Below are 21,469 nucleotides of genomic sequence, written 5' to 3' on the forward strand. Positions count from 1 at the left end.
TTGCACTTGCCAAGTCGACACAGCAGTCCCAGACTGCACCCAGGCTATGTAATGGCATGCCAGAATGACATTTTACCAGCTGCTTCTGTGGGTGGCACAATCAGTGCTGCAGCCCACTAGCAGCATTTGATTTACAGTCCCTGGGCCCACACAGTGCACTATACTAGGGTCTTGCAAGTAAATCAAATATGCCAATCATGGAATCACTAATCCATAACAACAATTTACAAAGGGAGCTCTTGCACTTTTGCACTGAACAGCAGTGGCAAAGTGTCCAAAGCATCTGGACCAGCAACACAGAGTCCAACACACAGCAAAAACACAGGAGGCAACAGCAAAAAAATGGAAGGGAGACCCACACCAATGGTGTCAGTTCTAACAAGGTGCATTAGTGGTATTAGTTTTGGTAATTTGAAACTAAAATAAACAATAATTTGCAATGAAATAGGTCTCGCATTTGCGAGAGTTTAAGCTATTGGCATTGTAAATTACAATGCCTTTTATTGATCTGTTTTGATAATTAACACTTAAATGAAAGGCATTGTCATTTACAATGCCAATAGCTCAAACTCTTGTAAATGCAAGACCTATTGCACTTCAAAGAAGTGGCCGCAATTGTCCTGGGCTGCTTGGAAAGCGAAAGCGTGCAGGGCGTGCTGAATGTTGCAGGAAAGCATGTCGTGCCTGCAGTAGTAGAAACACATTCCAGAAAATAGTGCTTTGAGACTAAATTAGATATTTTGTGTAACAACTGAAGTAAAAGGGCCAGTCCTCATGGGTTGTTACAAATGAAGATAAGGCTGTACTAAGGAGGGCCTAACAAGCCTATTAACGAATCAGAAGCCAGCATTTACAAAGGACAAAACAAATGATGAACAAGAATCTGAAGTGGTGACTGAAAAAATGAGCATGTCATTGAACAAGTGAGAGAATGAGAAGGTAAGAGCGTCAGTGTAGAAGTGTTTGAGTGATTCACAAAATCAGTGAGTGGCAATAAAGTATTCTTCAGAAGGCCGTTTAAGCATTGTTACACAGCGACTCTCTTAGTAAGGCTGCCTCTATTACTCTACCAACCACAAAATATGACTCAGCATATTCTTCAGAGAAGAATAAAACAAAATTGTCCAGAAACGCCATCCTATTAATCGTTATTTGACACCATCTTTTGGGTTGGGAACGCTTGTTTGATACATTCTGCAGAAAAGTTCCTAGACACCCTAAAAACAGAATACAAAAACATGCAAATCTAAAACATGATGCAATAAAATTTAGGCTATGCAAAATTCACATACCTACTCAAAATTTGAGGGAAATTTTGCAGAATGAATATGCAATTACACAAAATGCAAATCCAGCATTTGTTTAGCCAACTATACTGTTGTACATTTTTGTAATTTAATCGCAGTATACCTAATGGTTACCTTATAGGAAAGTTATGCTCAATACAGTTGCCCTGACTTGATTATAGTGACGAGCCAGTGACAAATGCTATGGACCTGATCGGTCCATTAGGAAGATGTATTTCAGATCGCACAGGTCTGATTTGTCTCATATATAAAGTTCTGACAAACAATCAATCAGTATTTATATAGTGCAGCTTATCACTCGTGAAGGTATCCAGGCACTGGACTGCCGGTTTCAGTCGAAGAGTCTCTTCTGAAGTCTGCCAGCGAGGGTGATGTTCGAAGGTGGAGGGGTAGGGCATTCCAGGACTTAGCAGCAAGGTGGAAGAAGGAGCATCCCCTGGTGCAGTATCGGCGGATGTATGAAATTGTGCGAAGTCGAGGTTTCTGGATGGTTGATGGAAGTTCAGGTGGTGGTTTGTGTATGCAGGTCCTCGGTTATGGAGGGCTTTGTAGGCGTTGGTGTCTAGTTTGAACTGACACCTTTTTTGGATGGGGAGCCAGTGGAGGTCTCTCAAGTGCTGGTTGATGTGGGTCCTTTGGGGTAGGTTGAGAATCGGCATGGCGGCTGTGTTCTGTGTCATCTGGAGTCTTCTCATGAGTTCGTTGGTGGTGCTTGCATATAGTGTGTTTCACCGTAGTCCAGACAGCTGGTAATGAGGGCTGCATTACTGTTTTTCTGGTGCTGATGGGGATCCATTTGAAGATTCTACGGAGCATGCATAGAGTGTAAAAGAAGGCTGAGAAGATAGCGTTGACTTTCTGTTTCGTGGACAGTTGTCTATCCTGGATGATGCCAAGGTTGCAGGTGTAGACTTTCGATGTGGAAGTGGGTCTGAGGTCTGATGGCCACCAGGCGGTATTCCAGAGGGAGGTGTGGCTGCCTAAAATCATCACTTTGGTTGTGTCAGTGTTGAGCTTTAGAATGTTGTCCTTCATCCAGGCTAAGACGTTCTTTATGCAGTTGTGGAAGTTGGCCTTCGTTTTGGTGTGCTCGGCTGAGAGCAATAGGATGAGCTGGGGGTAGTCAGCGTAGTATGTTGATGTTGATTTCTTGGGTTCTGACGATGTCTGCTTGTGGCAACATGTAGATGTTGAAGAGGGTTTGACTGAGGGATGAGCCTTGAGGGACTCTGCAGATGGTGTGCTTTGGTTGTAAAGTGAAGGGAGGAAGGTGGATTATCTGTGTGCAGGACAAAGGCAGTAGACCAGATTTATTTATTCTGAAACAGCTGTTAACGCCAATCGGCCTTTACAGATGGATTGTTATTGCTCCCTGCTAAACCCTTCAGATTTCTTTCTGTTATTTAAAATGTCACAGGTTACAGTTTTCATGTACCGATTACCCCTTATAATGCACCTTACGGTTCAAGATTTCAACTGTGATATTTCTTGCTAGAATCTCTTTGAAAGGCCCAACAGGCTTAATTGTCTAACGTACTCTTGTAAACAATAATAATAATTTAAAAAAATATATATATATACATATATATATATACACACACACGCACACACACACACACACACACACACACTGATACAAATATGCATCTATTTAAATTAAGAAAGGGGCATTTGGTTTGCTCGTTCCTGCCACTGGTCTGTATGGGTGTCATTTTCCCTGACAGCTTAAAGCATGGGTAATTGGTCAGTCTACTTCAGTCATTGGCTCTCTTGCCCTGTAAGTGACGACATATGTCTGATCACATGTGCACATCCATCTGAAAATGAGTGTGTTTCCTTTTTATTTTCATTTTTATAGTATGATACTGCCCAAAAGACCGCAGTGACTGACTACTTGCTTGACGCTCACTTCATGTGTAGTGTACTGAAACCCACACAGCCGCTGCATCTACATCAACCGGCTATCATGCCGAGATATTATCCACACTGTATCTTTGTTTTTACTATTGAAGATGGCCAGCACGGTTCTAACATGGAGTCAACTCGAACTATACACAATTTACAACACCATTATAAGAAATTCACCACTATGTTCTTCGATCAGGCCGCTGTGGGCGGTAAATACAGGGCCACTCCTAAAACGGAAATCGTAATTTTTTATTTTTTATTGCGGTCACAAACACCAATTAGGAGTGTTTTCATCTGAAAAAGAATTGATACATAAGACCCCCAAGTCAATTTATAACTTAATTGGGCTTTGAATTACAAATATCCGGGTGAACTCGGATAATGAGTAAATTTATTTTTACGGCAATGCCTATTGCAAGATCACTAGAGCACAACAGAGGCAATAATATACACAGGTGCCAACTTTTGAGCATTGAGTCAATAAGATGTATGAAGTAAAAACCTAAAATATTTACATGCTTGTAGGATAGGCTCTACAAAGACATTTTCTGCAGTGACGATATACACACAATCTCCTTTGAATTTTATTATCACTAGACCAGAATGAATTCAATTCAGGATTGACTTTTTTTAGTGCAAACTATATGCTTGTCTATTACGAATGTAGATGATGCACGTGCTTCGCTCTCTCTGTATTATGCTCAATGGAGATTGAATTCTGTTTATTAAAACGACATTTCTGTCCTTTGGAGGCAATCTTTAGAAAATGTGGGTATGGGAAGTGCAAGGGAGAATCCTACTAGAAAGTGGCCCATCCACATGCGTGGAGGAGTGGGTGGAGGCACAGCCAGACTGAGAACGCAAGCCAGCCCTGGCAGTTAAATCAGACCAGCCCGGGGGGTAAGGGGCAGTCCCAAGTAACAAAAACGGCCCCCACCCAGGGCAACTTAGGGATTTTGTGGGCCATCATGGACCAAACGTGTTTTGGAGGCCCCTGTTTGGGACAATTTTGAATTCATGATCCAATTTCAGCTCTTTCATGCCCTCTTTGGCCACGTCACTGAAAGTGCACAGACACACCCGTTCAAATTCGAGATTCAGTGATAGTAATGAGTGTTTTCAATAGTGTAACACAGCAGCAGCTCAATAATATTACTGGAAATAATCACTGTGACACCCTCCCATTTCTTATATGTGAGGTCCTGTTTTGACCTAAAGGACACTTTTATATGAACGCTGCATTAACCTTAAACACATAATTTCTCTGCAAAACGTCTGTAATAGACTCACACATCACCCACATTAAAAGTAAATGGAAGGAAAGGCCGCTCGCCCTACTTAACGTAGATTCAAAGTACTAGCAAAGCTTTTGGCAAATAGACTGGCGCAGGTGGTCCCCTCCTTGGGTCACCATAACCAAAACGGGGTCATATCCTCGAGATATTTGATATTTATTGATTTTTATATAGCGCGACTATCGCTCCGGAAGGAGCATCTTGGCGCTGAGCAATCAGAAGCAATCAGAAGAGACCAGCTTGGTGGGAACAGGAATCATATGGCTGCGAGGACCAAAGAGTCAGGCTGAAGGAAAATCCATGTCTTCAGAAGTTTCCTGAAAAGGCTTTCTGAGGGGGCGTGCCTGAGGTCAAAGGGAAGGCCGTTCCATGCCTTAGCCGCCAGAAATGAAAAGGTTTTTCCACCTTTCATTTTGAGCTTAAACCTGGGTATAATAACCAGATTGGCTCCTGATGACCTCAGGCAGCGCGATGGAATGTACTGAGGGAAGCGCTTGGCAAGGTAGGAGGGGCCTGTGTTCTTGGTGGCTTTAAAGACAGTAACAAGGAGTTTAAAAAGGATCCTTTTGTGAAGAAGCACCTTCTTAAACCTTCGGGGCTTCTTTAGGATTGCCAAGTATTCGCATACCCAATGACCAAGAGCAGGCTACCTTATATTTGACCTGGAGAAGACATTCGACTCCCTGGAGTGGGGATTCCTATTTGTCGCACTAGACAAATATCATCTGGGGGAGTCTTTGCTCAACATGGTGAAGGTACTGTATAGTGCCCCTACTGCGAGAGCTAAAACCGGCCCCTACATATCCGTCCTTGTGGGAGTGTGCAGAGAGACTAGACAGGGCTGCCCTCTGTCTCCATTGCTCTTCACAATGGCAATTGAGTCACTAGCGGAAGCAATAAGCACCGAGATACCAGACGGCATTGCGCTAGGAGTTGGCACACACACAATATCTTTGTACGCGAACGATCTTCTGATATACATATGAGACATCCACTGCATACCACAGAGATTAGCAACCATACTGGAAAACTTGCTTCTATATCAGGACTACGAGTAAACTGCACTAAATCCTGTCTATATCCCTTCAGCGAACAATGCGGTGACCCAGAGTATGCGCTCGACGGAACACGTGTCCGTTGGTGCGCATACACATTCCGCTACCTGAGCAGCCGCATATACAGAAGCCCAAAAGACTTGGAAGATGGAAACCTGGGCAGAGCACTGACCACAGTCCGTTCCCAGATGACGTTTTGGGACATGCTCCCACTATCAGTGACAGGGAAAGTGCCCATAGTAAAAATGGTAAAACTGCTCAGGTTTTTGTATCATTTCACAAATCTCCCACACTACATCCCTTCATCCTTCTTCCGGCCCCTCGAAAGATTAGTAAAAGCCTTCATATGGGGAAAATCTAGACACAGGGTGGCGATCAGCAAACTCTGCTTACCGGTGACCAGGGTGGCCTGGCAGTTCCACACTTGGAACAGTGCTACTTAGCAGCCCAAATGCAATGGGTTACCAGATGGTTTGCGTATCGTCACAGTGGAGACACAGCAACCACACAACCCTCCCTACAGATCACGGAGCTAGCAGTAATATTCCACCGTTGTTCAAAAGCCAAGCCGCTGGACTCACTACTGCTGAATGTGGCCTACAAGAGCTTCTGTAGAGCACTGTATATCACCCGCAAAACCACACTTTACGCTCCAGCACTACCTCTGGAGGGAACACCCAGAGGTCAAACAGTAGCCATAGCAGCCAAACTCAGAAGCTGGCACACTGCCAGAATTTAGGACATCTATAGCGAGAGGGCACACTAGTCCCATATACAACGCTAATGGAGTAAGACTAATTACATACTGGGCAATTTCTACTGCATCGCTCCCTACTAGCGTCGATAACAGCTGAATGGGGAGCCGTGATTGCCGAACCAGAGACACACCTCACCAACCATTGAGTTGGGTAACAATAAACAGCTGTTATTCAGCGCCAAGATACCTCTGGGTGAATATGCGCTTTACAAATACACATGTTATGTTATGTTATACAATACCTACATGGTATGGGTCAAGGTGTGCACATTGTCAAATGGCTTGCAGCATCCCTCAGGCATCACACGGAGGCAAACCTATCGGACCTCTGCCAGCATCGGAAGGCAGACATAGGACGCCTGCTCACAGACACGGAATGGGCCTCGGTATTGGCGAGCTCAACTCAGGTTCCAAGGAATGCGTGCCTACGACGAATACAATTCTATATCATCCATAGAGCGTACCTCACGCCAGCGAAGATCAATCAATACTTTAGATGCCAAGACACCAAATGCCCCAGATGTATGCATTTAGATGCGGACTTGCTACATATGCTATGGGAGTGCCCCACATTAATAGACTATTGGTCGGCAGTAGCCGACGCGCTGGTGCACTGCACATGTCGCACATATATCTTCTGCATTTATACCATAGAAGCCGTCAAAATAAAACCACGTCTAGATTTTTAGATCTAGGGTTTGCAGTAGCAAAAAGGCTAATCACAAAAAGATGGAAGGACCCTGACCGGCCGCTCATAATAATGTGGAGACGCTCCATGCTAAACTGGGCCAAAGCAGAAAGCACTGCACTCAGATACGAGGACACGCTTGGGATCCGCAAGATCCCCCTCGGTGCAAGTTGGGATGTAATTCTAATTGCATTGACCCACACACAAGGGAATGCCACTCCCTCTCAGACTCCTCTAGATTATAACCCTCAAGAGCGCATACCATAGAGGAGAGCACGCGGGAAGGAGAAGCGGAAAGAAGTGAGGTAAAGAATTCCAACCCACCGAATAAGTGCAACCATGAACATACCCTAGGCCAAGCTAGCAACTAGTGCCAGAGCGCAAATGACAGTCATTAACGCCAAGATAGTAGCTCCCAGGGTACCTGAGCGCCAGCCTCACAGTTGAGATCCCTAACCTGTTAAGCATTATTTTGCCACAGTTGTTAACACCACTCCTCCACAGTTATGGAGCACATCTGACAAATACAGGCACAGCGCAGTTGCACAGGGTAAAACGTATTAGGAAAATCATCACTGACACCACAGACATATACCCAAGACAATGTACCTGACGCTAGGCAAGATATAAAAGATGTCAAAAAAGTGGTATAATTCGCTCTGCAACTTTAATGGATTCATTGGACACAGAAAGATACAAATGACACGAATATCAGAAATATCCTTCCTCTTTTAGTCAGTTATCGTTGCGTGTCGCAGTTTAACAAAATAATCTGTGCCTGGTATGTGTTTATTATGAAGAAAAAACGTAATAAAAACAGTTGTTAAAAAAAACGTAAATGAAAGAAAAACAGTACTTAAAACTGTCTGTTTAAGAATTAGGGCAAGGTCATCAGGGCAGGGCTCTTTGCAGAACAGAGCTGGCTCTATCAGTGGGCCCCACTTTGCCCATGCCTTAAAATGTTTCTGCTCCACCACTCCAGAGCTGGCTCCCCACCTTCTGGACTGTGGTTGTCCTCGTCGTAGGAGGTGGGCGATCGCTTGTTCAGAGCCTGCTCTAGGGTCTCACATATGCAAGAGTGCATCTCTTGCTGTATTATTCTTTGAATCAGGACTTCATTAGATTGTGTCTGTGAAATTTCAGGGGTTTCAGTTTCCTGATCAGACATAACTGTAGCTCGAATATTATAATTATGCTTATAAAATTATTTATACTTGCTTTATAAGGAGGAGAGAGATAAGCTCCCTCTTAATAATCAAGATTAACATTTTAAACCTAGTTACGCCCAAAACTAAGGATTTAGATTTGATTAAGCCTCTGGAAGTCATACTCTTGCTACTCACAGCAACACTTTCATGATGTGTACATCCTCTGATCTTTGTCCAGGAGAAATAGATCCACACTAGATATCCAGTAGTTACGTAATCAGATGGTATCTTAAAAACGTTGCCGTGATGGGTGTACTACCTGCCTGACGTTAATGCGTCTGAGATTGGGGCGAGTAAAATCTAGAGACAAAGATATCTATATCAACCAGACCAGTGTCCATTTCTCCTGCTAAGTTCTGTTCTTTCAGCATCAGATATTGAGGCTATATTGGATTACAGGAATGTACCGTAGAATTCTGAGAAGCTAAATGTTATTGTTTTCTCCCACTTCTCCCAGAATGGGGTTCTCTCGTATTCCTTGAACAAGGAAAAGCCTCGGAACAGTAAGGACATTGCACGTATCACCTTCGACATCTACAGGCTGAATCCACGGGATCTCTTCGGCAGTCTGAACATCAAGGCCACCTTCTACGGGCTCTACTCCATGAGCTGTGATTTCCGCTGCCTGGGTCCCAAGAAGGTGCTTAGGTAAGGACCACTTGTAAAGACCACCTCACCTCACAGATAATGCAACAGTAAACAGTAAACTTTCCCAAAGCTGTGATATATTAGTAAACTGACCTTGAAGGGGTATATTGTTATCATTTACTGCAGGAGACAGTGCATGTTTTGTGTAGTGTAGTGTTAAACTGTGTTAGGCTGTGGTGTACCCTACACCTAAGCATACTGAGGTCTAAAAGACTTGGTTTTAGCGGTGTGGAAATTGGAGAGAGAAATTAGGCTGGTTCGAGGCATGTGGGCTGCTGAATTCATATCTGTGCATAGATCGCCGCCTAGTGTTGGGTCCGGATGATTGCACATTGTTGTCCTGGAAGAGTCTTCGAAGTATCACGAGATAGGTGGCTCCTCCCCTGGACTACAGTGCTCATGGGCATCCTCTCCATGCTTAGATTGTTTTTTTCCGCCATTGGGTTCGGTAAACATCGTTTACCACAATGTTTTTACAACGCAGTACCTTTACCACGCGGCCGTGACAACGCAAGTCGTTACCACGACTTGCGCTGGAGGGCGCTAAAGGATTACAAATAGTTAATTTACTATCCCAACACCTTCCCTAGGGTCCACGGGGACTGGTGTTAGAATAGTAAATTATACTATTCAAAATCCGCGCCCCCAACGCAAGCCGTGGTAACGACTTGCGTTGTCATGGCCGCGTGGTAAAGGTATGCGTTGTGACGGTACGCGTTGTACCGTCATACATCCTTGGGTTCAGATGTACTTTCCAGCACTCCAAGTTCGGAATCAAGATAAACTTTTCTAAAGGCCAAAAGGCCTTCGGTTTCATCGGTATTGTTCGCGATCGGTACCGATAACCTTCTTTACCATTAGTTTGCACTCCGGTCGCTGAATCGGGCCGTTAGGCCTTCTCGACGCTATGTGGACCGACGGTCGATGCAACGAAGCCCATTCAAGTACTGCCCGCAGTGCAACTCGAAGTTCCCGCACATCGATAAACATCCAGTGTGTCTCCAGATCATAATGAAGACAATTGCCTAGCTTGTGCCCAGTTCCGGTCCAAAAAGACGATCCGGAATCGACGGGCGGCAAGGCAAGAAATGCAGAGGTCGGCACCAGAGCCCAAGAATATCTTCGACGACGAGGAAGAACTGGTTGGCGCCGAAGACTCGGATCAAGAGGGAGATCAATTCTCCGAGCACGACTCTGAATATTATATCGACGACGAAGAACAGATCGTCGATGTCGAAGAATACGAACAAGATATCATAGCTGTCGAAGACGACTCCGATGACGAAGAGGGGCGAACCGTGAGTACATCGCCCCATACAGACACTACACCGATATCAGAGACTCAGGTCGAGGCATATCCAACAGGCCTTAGCCAAGATCAAGGTACTGGTTCTACAGCCCCGCCATACCGCCCGGCTAAGAACATACAAAAAGAGCCTTCTGAAGCACGTAATCCAAGGCCGGTTCCATCGAAACCGAAACTCATCGACACGACAGTCTTCGGACCGAACGTCGTCGAACCGAAGGTGATAAAGCCAAAGGGCGCTGACCCGAAGGCCACCGTTCCATTAACACCTTCGAAGCCAAAGGTCGTTGAATTGACCTCGAACCCAAAGGCCGCTGAATTGACCACGAAGCCAAAGCCCGTCGACTCGACTAAATCGAATTTGACTGTCGAAAAAGGAAAGAAGCCTGTCGATGAAGGCAAAAGGGCTACGCCCAAGGCGGTCATCGAACCGAAACCGAAACCTAAGGTAGACCACACCAAAATCGGTCGAGCCGAAGCCCATCGATCCAAACAGGGGCATTGAGCCAAAGCCGCAGGCTCCGAAGACAACTCTACCACCTAAAAAGGTTAGCGAACCGTCGAAACCGCTTGGTCCGAAAACAGTGGTGAAACCTGTAAGGGACGTCGGACCGACAAAACCTGTCGGCAAGCCTCAATAACCGATCCAGGCACCAAAAGCGGTTGAACTGAGTTAAGGCATCGAACCGAAGAAGGTCAAACCAAAAACTACGGTGCCAAGGCAAAAGACTGTGGAAGAGGAGATCATCCATCCAGACCCATCCACAGAAGATCAGTCAAAACTATATATTGACCCAAATACTGGGAAAGTGACTGTTTATAAAAGGAAGAAAAGACCAGTGCCTAGTGAAGGCTTTTCTAAAATTCCACTCAAAAAGAAGAGAGATTGTGCTACCTCTCCTATTCTTTTCCAACCTATCTCCAGCTATGCCTGCTACTCCATACACACCATACTCACCTGCACACTCTGATTACAACCAAGATGTAGATCAGGATGCAGATGCAGTTTTGGAGATATACAAAACCCATATGTAGACCCCAATACACAACCATGGGGGGTGGAGGTGAGCCAGACAATGAGGGGGCTCTACCCATTACAGACCCTACTATACACCCAGCTAAACCATCACCCACAGAAGACACAGTGGCTTTTAACTCCTTAATAGACAGAGCTGCAAGCTACCATAATGTAGACATGCATTCTGATGCTATAGAAGAAGACTTTCTATTTGATACGCTGGCAACATCAGAAGTGTCAAATCCCTCCCCATGTTAAAGGGTGACCTAAAGCACCCAAATGACATCTTCAAAGACACTGCTAGGGCACATGTCATCAACCCTAGAATAGAGAAGAAGTATAGGGCTGCACCACTAGACCCTACATACATCTGGGGACAACCACCTTTAGACTCATTGGTGGTATACAACGCACAAAAGCGTGCAAATTCACAAACAACTGGAGAGGCTCTGCCTCCTGACAAGGAGTCTAAGATTTTAGAAGCATCAGGCAAAAGAGTAGCAGCTCAAGCAGCAAACTCATGGAGAATAACCAATACACAGGCCTTGCTGGCCAGATATGACAGGGCACACTATGATACTTTAGAGGGACTTCTCCAATACTTACCCGAGCCTTACAAAGAGCAGGCAGATGAACTTATACAAGAAGGAAAGCTCATCACCAATGCCTCCATTAAGTGTGCTCTAGACGCGGCAGATACAGCTGCCAGATCTATTAACACAAGTGTACTGCTTAGAAGGCACGCATGGCTTCGCATATCTGGATTAAAAAATGAAGTACAGGCCACAATTCTTAACAAGCCTATAAATCCAAATTTCTTGTTTGGCCCAGCAGTTGACTCAATTCTGGACAAAATGAAAAAGGACACCGAAACAGCAAAGTCCATGGGAGCCCTTCAGTCCCAACAACACAGAGGCTCCTTTCATCGCTCAAGTTATAGAGGAGGAGCGCGAGGTAACACATTGCAGCAATCCTCCACTTGCAAAACTAATACGCAACCCACATACAATAAAAACACAACTGGGATGGATACAGAGGAAATAATACCAAGGGCAGGGGTCGTGGAGGCAATGCCAATAGATCCTCCACTAACACCAAACAGTGACTTCTTGGCACTACCCCCAGACCATATAACACCGGTCATGGGAAGATTACAACAATTCCTGCCAGTCTGGTTAAACATCACTACAGACAGGTGGGTAAGGCAAATTATCCAACATGACTATTCCCTAGGACTCACGTCAACACCACCCAACATACCACCCGTGCACCGTCCAATGTCGCAGGAACATATAACATTACTGCAGCAAGAGGTCATCAGTATGCTGCAAAAAGGGGCCATAGAACCAGTCCCACTCCAACACCAAGGAATGGGAGTATACTCACTATACTTCCTCATTCCTAAAAAGGACGGTTCTCTCAGACCAATATTAGACCTCAGGCCCCTCAACCTGTACATTTTGTCAGAGCACTTTCATATGCTCACTCTCCCACAAGTCTTACCACTGCTTCGCCAGGAAGACTTCCTAGCAACTCTAGACCTCAAAGACGCATACTTTCATATATCAATACACCCTGCTCACAGAAAGTATCTAAGGTTTACTATTCAAGGACAGCACTACCAGTTCAAAGTCCTACCATTCGGTGTAACAACAGCTCCACAGGTGTTCACCAAATGCCTAGCAACAGTGGCGGCACATCTCAGGAGACAACACATTCATGTGTACCCATATCTGGACGATTGGCTAACACATGCGCCATCAGCCCAGCAATGTGCCAGCCACATGTCAAAGACCATTCAGCTCCTGCACAGCCTAGGCTTCTCGCTAAACTACCCGAAGTCGCACCTGCAACCCTCCCACGTCCAACAGTACCTGGGAGCAACAATAGATACACTAGCAGCAAAGGCATATCCGAACGCAGCATGAATAAACGGAATGAAAACATTAATCCAAAGGTTCAGACTCCAACACTCATTGCCAGCTCGAGTGTTTATGCAACGCATAGGCATGATGGCCTCGTGCATATTCATAGTCCCTCATGCCAGGTTACACATGCGTCCGCTTCAGGAGTGCCTAGCAAGGCAGTGGAACCAGGCTCAAGGGCAATTACAGGACCTAGTGTTGGTGACCAGTCGAGCATACAACTCTCTGCATTGGTGGAATCCACAAAACCTTTGCAAAGGACGACTGTTCCAAGAGCCTGTCCCACAAATAGTGATGACAGCGGACGCATCCCTGCTAGGCTGGGGAGGCCATGTCCTGCATTACACAGTTCAGGAGCTATGGACTATACAACAGAAAAAGATGCACATCAACCTTCTGGAGTTGATGGCGATCTTCCTAGCACTGAAAGCATTGAAAAAACACTTATGCAACAAAACTGAGTTGATCCGGACGGACAACATGACAGCGATGTATTATATTCAAAAACAAGGAGGAACACACTCCCCACAGCTGTCGCATCTGTCTCAAAGCAAGTAGGAAATGGGCCATTCAAAGGAACATGTTTCTTATGGCAGAACACCTCCCAGGCAAAGACAATCAGATAGTCGACCTGCTCAGCACGCACAGTCAACAGATGCACGAATGGGAGATTCACCCCAATGTGCTCCAACCATTCTTCCGGAAATGGGGACAACAGAAGATAGATCTGTTTGCCACAAGAGAAAACGCAAAATGCAAGTACTTTGCTGCCAGGTTCCCACATCCGCAGTCGCAGGGCAATGCGATATGGATGAACTGGTCAGGCAAATTTGCGTACGCTTTTCCCCCAGCTCCATTAATACCGCTAGTGGCACGCAAAATGCGCCAACATTCGCTGACGCTTATCCTAGTTGCTCCCACATGGGCGAGGCAACCATGGCACACGACTTTCCTAGAACTGTCAGTGGTGCCTCATCAAAGACTGCGACTAACATTCAGTTTTCTAATTCAGAACAGTGGCGAAATCCAACACCCAGACCCGCAACAGCTGAACCTGGCGATCTGGCTCCTGAGATCCTAGAGTTTGGATACCTGAACTTGCCTCCAGAGTGCATGAATATTATCAAAGAGGCAAGAAGACCCACTACCAGGGCATATTATGCGGCTAAGTGGAAACGATTCGTCATTTATTGCAGTAACAATGACATAAACCCATTAGACGCTTCGACACAGAACATCATTTGCTATCTCTTGCACCTACAACGTTGCAATTTAGCCTACTCATCCATCAGGATACATCTAGCTGCGTTAGCAGCACATCTCCAAAACAGGCAACACCTTTCACTATTTAGAGTGCCAGCAATTAAAGCATTTATGGAGGGACTTAAACGAGTAATTCCCCCAAGGCACCCACCTTCAACAGTCTGGAATCTAAACATAGTTTTAACCAGACTTATGGGACCACCTTTTGAACCACTACACTCATGCGAACTACAATTTCTTACTTGGAAAGTGGCTTTCCTTATTGCCATTACTTCACTTAGAAGAGTTAGTGAGCTGCAAGCCCTAACTATTCAGGAGCCATTCATTCAAGTACATGCAAATAGAGTAGTTCTCAGAACAAACCCTAAATTCATGCCAAAAGTGGTATCCCATTTCCATATAAATCAAACAATAGACCTGCCGGTGTTCTTTCAAAACCCACAGACAGTTGCTGAAAGGGCCTTGCATACTCTAGATGTCAAAAGAGCTCTGCTTTATTATATAGATAGAACTAAGGCATTTCGAAAAACAAAACAGTTGTTTGTTTCTTTCTCACCACAACACAAAGGCAACCCTATTTCTAAATCAGGTATAGCCAGATGGATCGTTAAGTGCATTCAGATATGTTACTTAAAGGCAAAACGCACCTTAACCGTTCCCCCTAGGGCGCATTCTACACGCAAACTAGGGGCATCCATGGCTTTCCTGGGAAATATTCTTTTACACAAAATTTGTAGAGCAGCCACATGGTCAACCGTACATACATTTACCAAACACTACTGTGTAGACCTGCACTCCAAACAGCAGGCAGCTGTAGGGCAGGCTGTTCTCAAAACTCTTTTTCAGACTGCTGCAGCTGGCACAGGCAACCACCGCTAGGGGAGATACTGCTATACATTCTATGCACAGATATGAATTCAGTAGCCCACATGCCTCGAACTGAATATGCTACTTACCAGTATGCATCTGTTCTTGGCATGTAGGGCTGCTGATATTCATATCGCCCACCCGCCTCCCCGGTGCCTGTCGCAGCTGTAGCATTCACTCTTTGCATGGACATCTCTTACTGTACTATACTCCATCTCTGCCACAATGGCGAAAAACAATCTGAGCATGGAGAGGATGCCCATGCGCACTGTAGTCCAGGGGAGGAGCCACCTATCTCGTGATACTTAGAAGACTCTTCCAGGACAACAATGTGCAATCATCCGGACCCAACACTAGGCGGCGATCTATGCACAGATATGAATGTCAGCAGCCATACATGCCAAGAACAGATGCATACTGGTAAGTAGCATATTCCTTTTAAAGATTGCCTGTAAGTGTACTAAGAGTTGAAAGGGAGACAAGGCCAGACTGGGAGCAGAAATCAGCCCTGGCAGATTGCTGCTCGGACCCACCTGGTGCTAGTGAGATTAATCGCTCCTGCTTTTGTTACAGGGGGCCGATATTCCAGCACAGCTGCAAAAGCGGCCCCCAATAACAAAACCGCCCCACAGGTACAAAACAGGCCCGACCCTGCTGGTCCACCGGGGAAACGCCTGGTGCCTGCTACCTGCTACAGCCAGTTTTTAGGGTTGCAGTTAAAGTGTATATGTGGGTTCAGTGGGAGAAATGGAAACTGTGTATGGGGAGACTAGATGGTGCTTTGGAGGTTATTCTTGAGTATACTGGTAACTGCAGTTGAGAACATGCTATGGTTTATTTGGCCTCCGGTACAGGTATACTAAGGGCATACTAAGATCTAAAGTAGTGTGCACACTTGAGCACAGCAGGAGTAATTGATGGGGTATGTGGAAAGACTGGTATGCTTATTAAAATGCATCTAAGTACTGCATCATCAAGGTATACTGATGGCGATGGTAGATGCTGCAACGGATGGGCACGAGACTGTCATTGAAGAAAATGAGTAAGTTTACTCTCCATTACAGGCTGCAGTATAAGCCATAAGCCTTCACACCTTCCCAATAGTTGTAATGTTATACCAATCAGATTCACACACTCACATCTTTTCATAGCCCCACTTGCAGTCAGAGATGGAAGTCCTTCTTTCTGGGCAGCCATCTTGCATATTCAATGCCACAAAATAGTCCCCTTTTTCAACTGCCACAACAAGGTTACTGCACAGTAGCTGAACTGCGAGCATTCCTACTCATTCTCCTGCAGCCAGGGCTCTTACATCATCCCCAAAGTCCAGGTCTTCTACACCCCTGCCTACAGTGAATTTATTAACCTCATCATGAACAGCAACCACTTCTATGACTTAGCCCAGAGGAAAGACTAATATGGCAATCCTCACCACAAGCGCAATAGCTGATTCTTCTCTGGCCATATCTCTGTCTCCCAACATTTACCCACAGAGTTATCACTCAATTAAACCCGGCGAAGGGCTCCAAAGACGTCCCTCTCTGCCAGTGCTACTTCACCTTCATCCATCGCTATTCCATCATGTCACATAGCAAGAGTGTCCATACTGCCTTCCTCAATCAGAACTTTCATAAAATCCTAATTGATGGATCATCTATATAATCTCCTACAGCCTGCAACATTACACCATTTTGTACAACCAGGAATCCATCACAATTCCCTATAGTTCTGACTCCTACATTATCCCCACCACACATAGCATGCCATATCTACTAGACCACCTCCTACAGAGAGCACTTGAAACCCTGTTTCCATCACCCTTCCCTTCTATACTCTGGCCTGTAGCCATCAACTATTTATCAATCACCATAGGCAGCACAAGCCAAAACCATACCAACACAGTCATCGCTATCCGCACAGCCACTGATCCTATATTGTCCATCACAGTCAGAAACCCTACATTGCTCCCCAAAGTCAAGTCTGTTTCATCACCTCCAGTAATCTAAGTTTCTATGTCACCACCCACATCCAGTGACGCTACATCATTTACTACAGCTAACAAAACCATCCCGCACAAGTACCAACCACCTTAGAACTTGTATTCCTGTACTACTACTATATACCACAGCAAGCACTTCTACAGTTTGTTGTCTAAATACCGAAATACTACAATATTATAGAAAACTCACAACCATCGTCGACCAGTTGGTGCTTGTCCCTTTGTATGTCTAACATGAAGATTCTGGCAGCGGGTTGCCTAGAAGGCTTCCAGGTGCACTTGGATTGTTTTACTCTTGTGTTTCTTGGCAAGGATGTAGCTCGGTCAGTTTGACTGGGGGGGGGGGGGAGTGTGAGCTTTAGATTTCCCAACAATCCTGTTGGTTAAAGTATATTGTATGAGAACCAGGGCAGGAGGGGGGGCCTTAAGGAGAAGTAGGAAGGAAGAGGAGTGCAGATTGAGAAGGGTACTTATAACTCATATTTTGTAAAATAACCAATTTGTAAGACCTTTAAAACAGAAAGCAGAGTGTATGTGGTTGGGGGTCGGGGATTTGTCTGAATGTATATGTAAAAACCCCAAGTGAAATCCTACCAAAACCTCACCACAGCCGACGTAAAACACCTGTACACAACTATTTACTACAGAATACATTTATTAGAGGGGTGTAACACCTCCAAACACCCCAGATGAAGTTATGCCCCTGTTTCTTGGTTTAGGTTTTCATTTGGAAGGGGAAATGGTAGCTTTTGTTCCTTTCCTCAATGTTTTTTTCTGGCCTTAACATACAAATATCCATCATGTCCATGAAATAAGCAAGTGAGAACTCCCTGCTTTATTGCTGTTCCCGGCTTAACACATTGTCCTTGTATCGCCCCTGAAGCCATTGTTCTTTTGGCTTGCTTTACAGCGGAGGAAGTAGTCAGTCATTTATTGCCTTGTTGTGGTGGGGATGGTTGTTAGTAATGTTATGTCCTCTTTGTGCTGACAACTGATTTCTTCACCCAGGGAGATCCTGCGTGTAATCACAACAGTGATGCAAGGAGCCGGACATGTTCTGCTGACCGCCTCCAACTACCTGAGACGTCTCATCGAGGGCCCAGAGCACTGGCAGCCATCCAGGATCATCGAGTATGAAGATTGAGGAGGGGCAACTGGACCAAAGACCTGGGTTTCTGTACACCTGCTGGCAGAAGGAGCAGAAATGAGGACTTTTTCTAAAGTTAGACACATTCTGCTATTTACAACTGGTTTACATCCCCAAATACCCTCCCCTCACCTGCCCAAGTTCAATATTTTTAATGGTTTGATCCCTCAATATCTCACAATGATGTATGTCTGCTGATTTAATCCTTGCAGAAGTCAGCACCATTTCCAGTTTTTGACGACCAAAGCCATCATAACAAATGCTTTTCCAGTTTAATCAAATGTCATAAATTCAATGTGTCTAAATTAGTTTCTTTAAGATATGGCCTAGCCTCCAAATGGATTGGCCTACATCATGAGCTAAAGTGACAAAAACAGTTATGCTCTTACTGTATGGGGGTCCCTGCTACATTTTCCTAGATGTTGGATGTTGGAAGAGTGAGATTTTATTTATTATTCTCTCCTTGGCTGGGGAGTGCAGATAGGAGGCTACGTCTGTAGCCTAGACAGAGTTGAGACCTTTCCTATATCAGGGAAAGTAGTGAGACACCCATTGGTCTCTAAAAGAAGAGGGACCGGAGGATAGCCTCAGTTACTCTCCTAAATGGAGAGAATAAGGTGGACCCAATTCGACACATGGAGTGTGAAATTGGGTCCACCACTCCCCAAGACGGAGAGAGTAGGATGGTGTCCTCTTCTCTTTCGTGGACGATTGAGTGTGGGATTGGGTTCTATACTTGCCTAAATCGGCAGAAAAGATGACGTCCTCTGCACTGTCCTGGACCAGGGAGTGTAGTATTGTGGCTACTCCCCTCCTAGATGATGAGAGTAGTATGGCATCCTCTGCATCTCTTGGACGAGGGTGTGTGGGATTGGGTCCACTGCTCTCTTAGATAGCGAGAGTAGGGTGGCATCCATTGCTTACTCATGGATGAGGGAGTGCAGGATTGAGCCTACTCCTCTCCTAGATGGCAAGAGTAGGATAGTGTCCTCAGTGCTCTCCTGGACGAGGGAATCTGGGTTTGGGTCCCCTCCTAGATGGTCAGACTAGGATGACATTCACTGCTCTTCTATATGATGGAGGAAGATGGTCCTTTATAGATGGGAAGCATAGGATGGTTTTCAGTTTCTATTGCCATCCTTGACAGACTCACAAACCAGCAGCTTCTCACACAGAAGCCAGCATTTTGGAACTCATGAGGGAAATTTACAGACCGAAATCCTCGAATTTTAGTTTTGGACTTGCTTTAAATACAGGAATTATTAAGAGGGCAAAAGATAAAACATAGTCGTTTTTAATTTAAAAAAATTGGCAGGAGTTGCATGCATTTTCTCACCCAGATAGGCAGGCATTTGGCATTTGGGCACATTGGAGCATTTGAACAAGGAAATGTTGGAGCGCGGAGCTGCACCAAATTTGGCAGCGCCACACTCTGACATTTCCAAAACGCTGGGATGCACCGTATTCACAACAATACTGCACCCCCCTGTGTTTTCCCTAGTGCTAGCGCTAAAATTAGCTGCCTAGCACCAATGCAGGCACCCTTACTCCTTAGTGCAAGGGTGCCTTCGTTGCAGGGAATGATTGGTTATGTGCAGGAAGGTGATCCTTCCAGCACATAAACAATCCATAATGTCGATTTGTTGCTTCTATGTGTGCTGCGTTATGCAGCACACATAGAAGTAGAAAATTGTCATTATTAAATGATTGTTTAAGTGCAGGAAGGGACACCTACTGGCACATAAACAATTGTTAATGGCATTTTGCTATTATGTGTGCTGCAGAATGCAGCAAACATAGAAAAAAGCAAAAACAAAGAGAAATGAAAGTAGTTCTCCTTGTTTCGCCAATCTAACACCAGCTATTGCATGGCTTTAGTCTTTAGCGCTACCTCAGATTTACAGATCCTTGTAAATCTGAGGTAGTATCAAAAAGCTATGGGTGTTGTGGTGGAACGCCCACAGCAACACCCATTGCACACCCCTTTCACAATAAGTGATGCATGTTAAGGGGCCATATTTACAAGGCAGAATTAAGACATAAAAAGTGGCTTAACGCTGCTTTATACATATAGAGAATGGCATTGTGCAACCAGAAGGTAGCTAAAAGTGCAGTTCTTCTGGCGCTATCTCTTGTAAATATACCCCATTATGAGAGAAGTGGCATCTGTCTTGCTGAGCGTGAGTTCCCAGTGGCCCAACCATCGCTTTTATCGGCTGCCTAATCCCAAGAGTTTGGAAACTCTCAACGTACAGTGTGTGCTATATGAAAAGCATAATTGTCGCTGTCTTATCAGGTGGTTGGTAGAAACACTACATAACTGTATCAATAAAGTAGGCTTTGTTCCTGGAGAGAAAACCAGTATTCAGCGAAAAATTACTTTCCAAAATATGCAGTTTTAAAAGGGAAGATGTTTGATTGATTGGTAAGCATGCTTGTAAACATGCTACATTTAAGCTTGAGAAGAATGATTGTGTTGCATTTGTAAATATACATGAGCTCAATAAAGGGCATTACTTCAAATGGTTTCCCGTAAGTGACATAACTATGTTTTCATCCCAGCTAGTTAAATTGGTACAGGACCTACCGGCTCCGGCCTAAATATATATGTTAAACACATGCAAAGCTCATCAGTTTACAGGCTGTTGCTTGCAAGCAGAACTCGAGTAAAATATGTATTGAGAGATACAGTGACCCTTTTCCACCAGACTCGTCTGTTTTGTCCTTTGCAGCTTCAGTAGCATGTGCTTGCAGTTTAAGCACCTCGGGGCAGATTTACGTTACCTGGCGCATCCCTGCAAATCAACAGGGATGCGCCAAGAAATGTGCGACATGCAATGCCGTCGTTGCGCCACCACGGATATGCCGCATTTACAATGCTGCGCACCATGGCGCAAGGATAGGCAGATGTGTCGTATCTGCCGTCGTAAGGTTGGCGCAGTGCTGGAGTTGTGTCGTGGGCGCGACGCAACTCCAGCACTGTGCCAACCAGGCCTATCTTCCACCTGGTGCATCACACCTTACACCTGCTTCAAGCAGGCGCAAGTTTTTGACGCATCGAGGTATTTATAAGGCCAT

General features: G+C 45.1%; 1 protein-coding gene across 1 annotated transcript in view; it reads left to right on the forward strand.

The window, feature by feature from the left end:
* The window catches only part of CIDEB (cell death inducing DFFA like effector b), a 67,471-nt gene extending 46,557 nt beyond the window's left edge, over positions 1 to 20,914 (forward strand). The window contains exons 4-5 of the mRNA XM_086954633.1: positions 8,676 to 8,866; positions 18,253 to 20,914. Coding sequence (XP_086810759.1) covers positions 8,676 to 8,866; positions 18,253 to 18,388 — 327 coding nt within the window. The 3' untranslated portion in view covers positions 18,389 to 20,914. The remainder of the gene's footprint in view (positions 1 to 8,675; positions 8,867 to 18,252) is intronic.
* Positions 20,915 to 21,469: the final 555 nt, after the last annotated feature.

The sequence above is a fragment of the Lissotriton vulgaris genome, chromosome 2_1, assembly GCF_964263255.1.
Source record: "Lissotriton vulgaris chromosome 2_1, aLisVul1.2, whole genome shotgun sequence".
NCBI lineage: Eukaryota > Metazoa > Chordata > Amphibia > Caudata > Salamandridae > Lissotriton > Lissotriton vulgaris.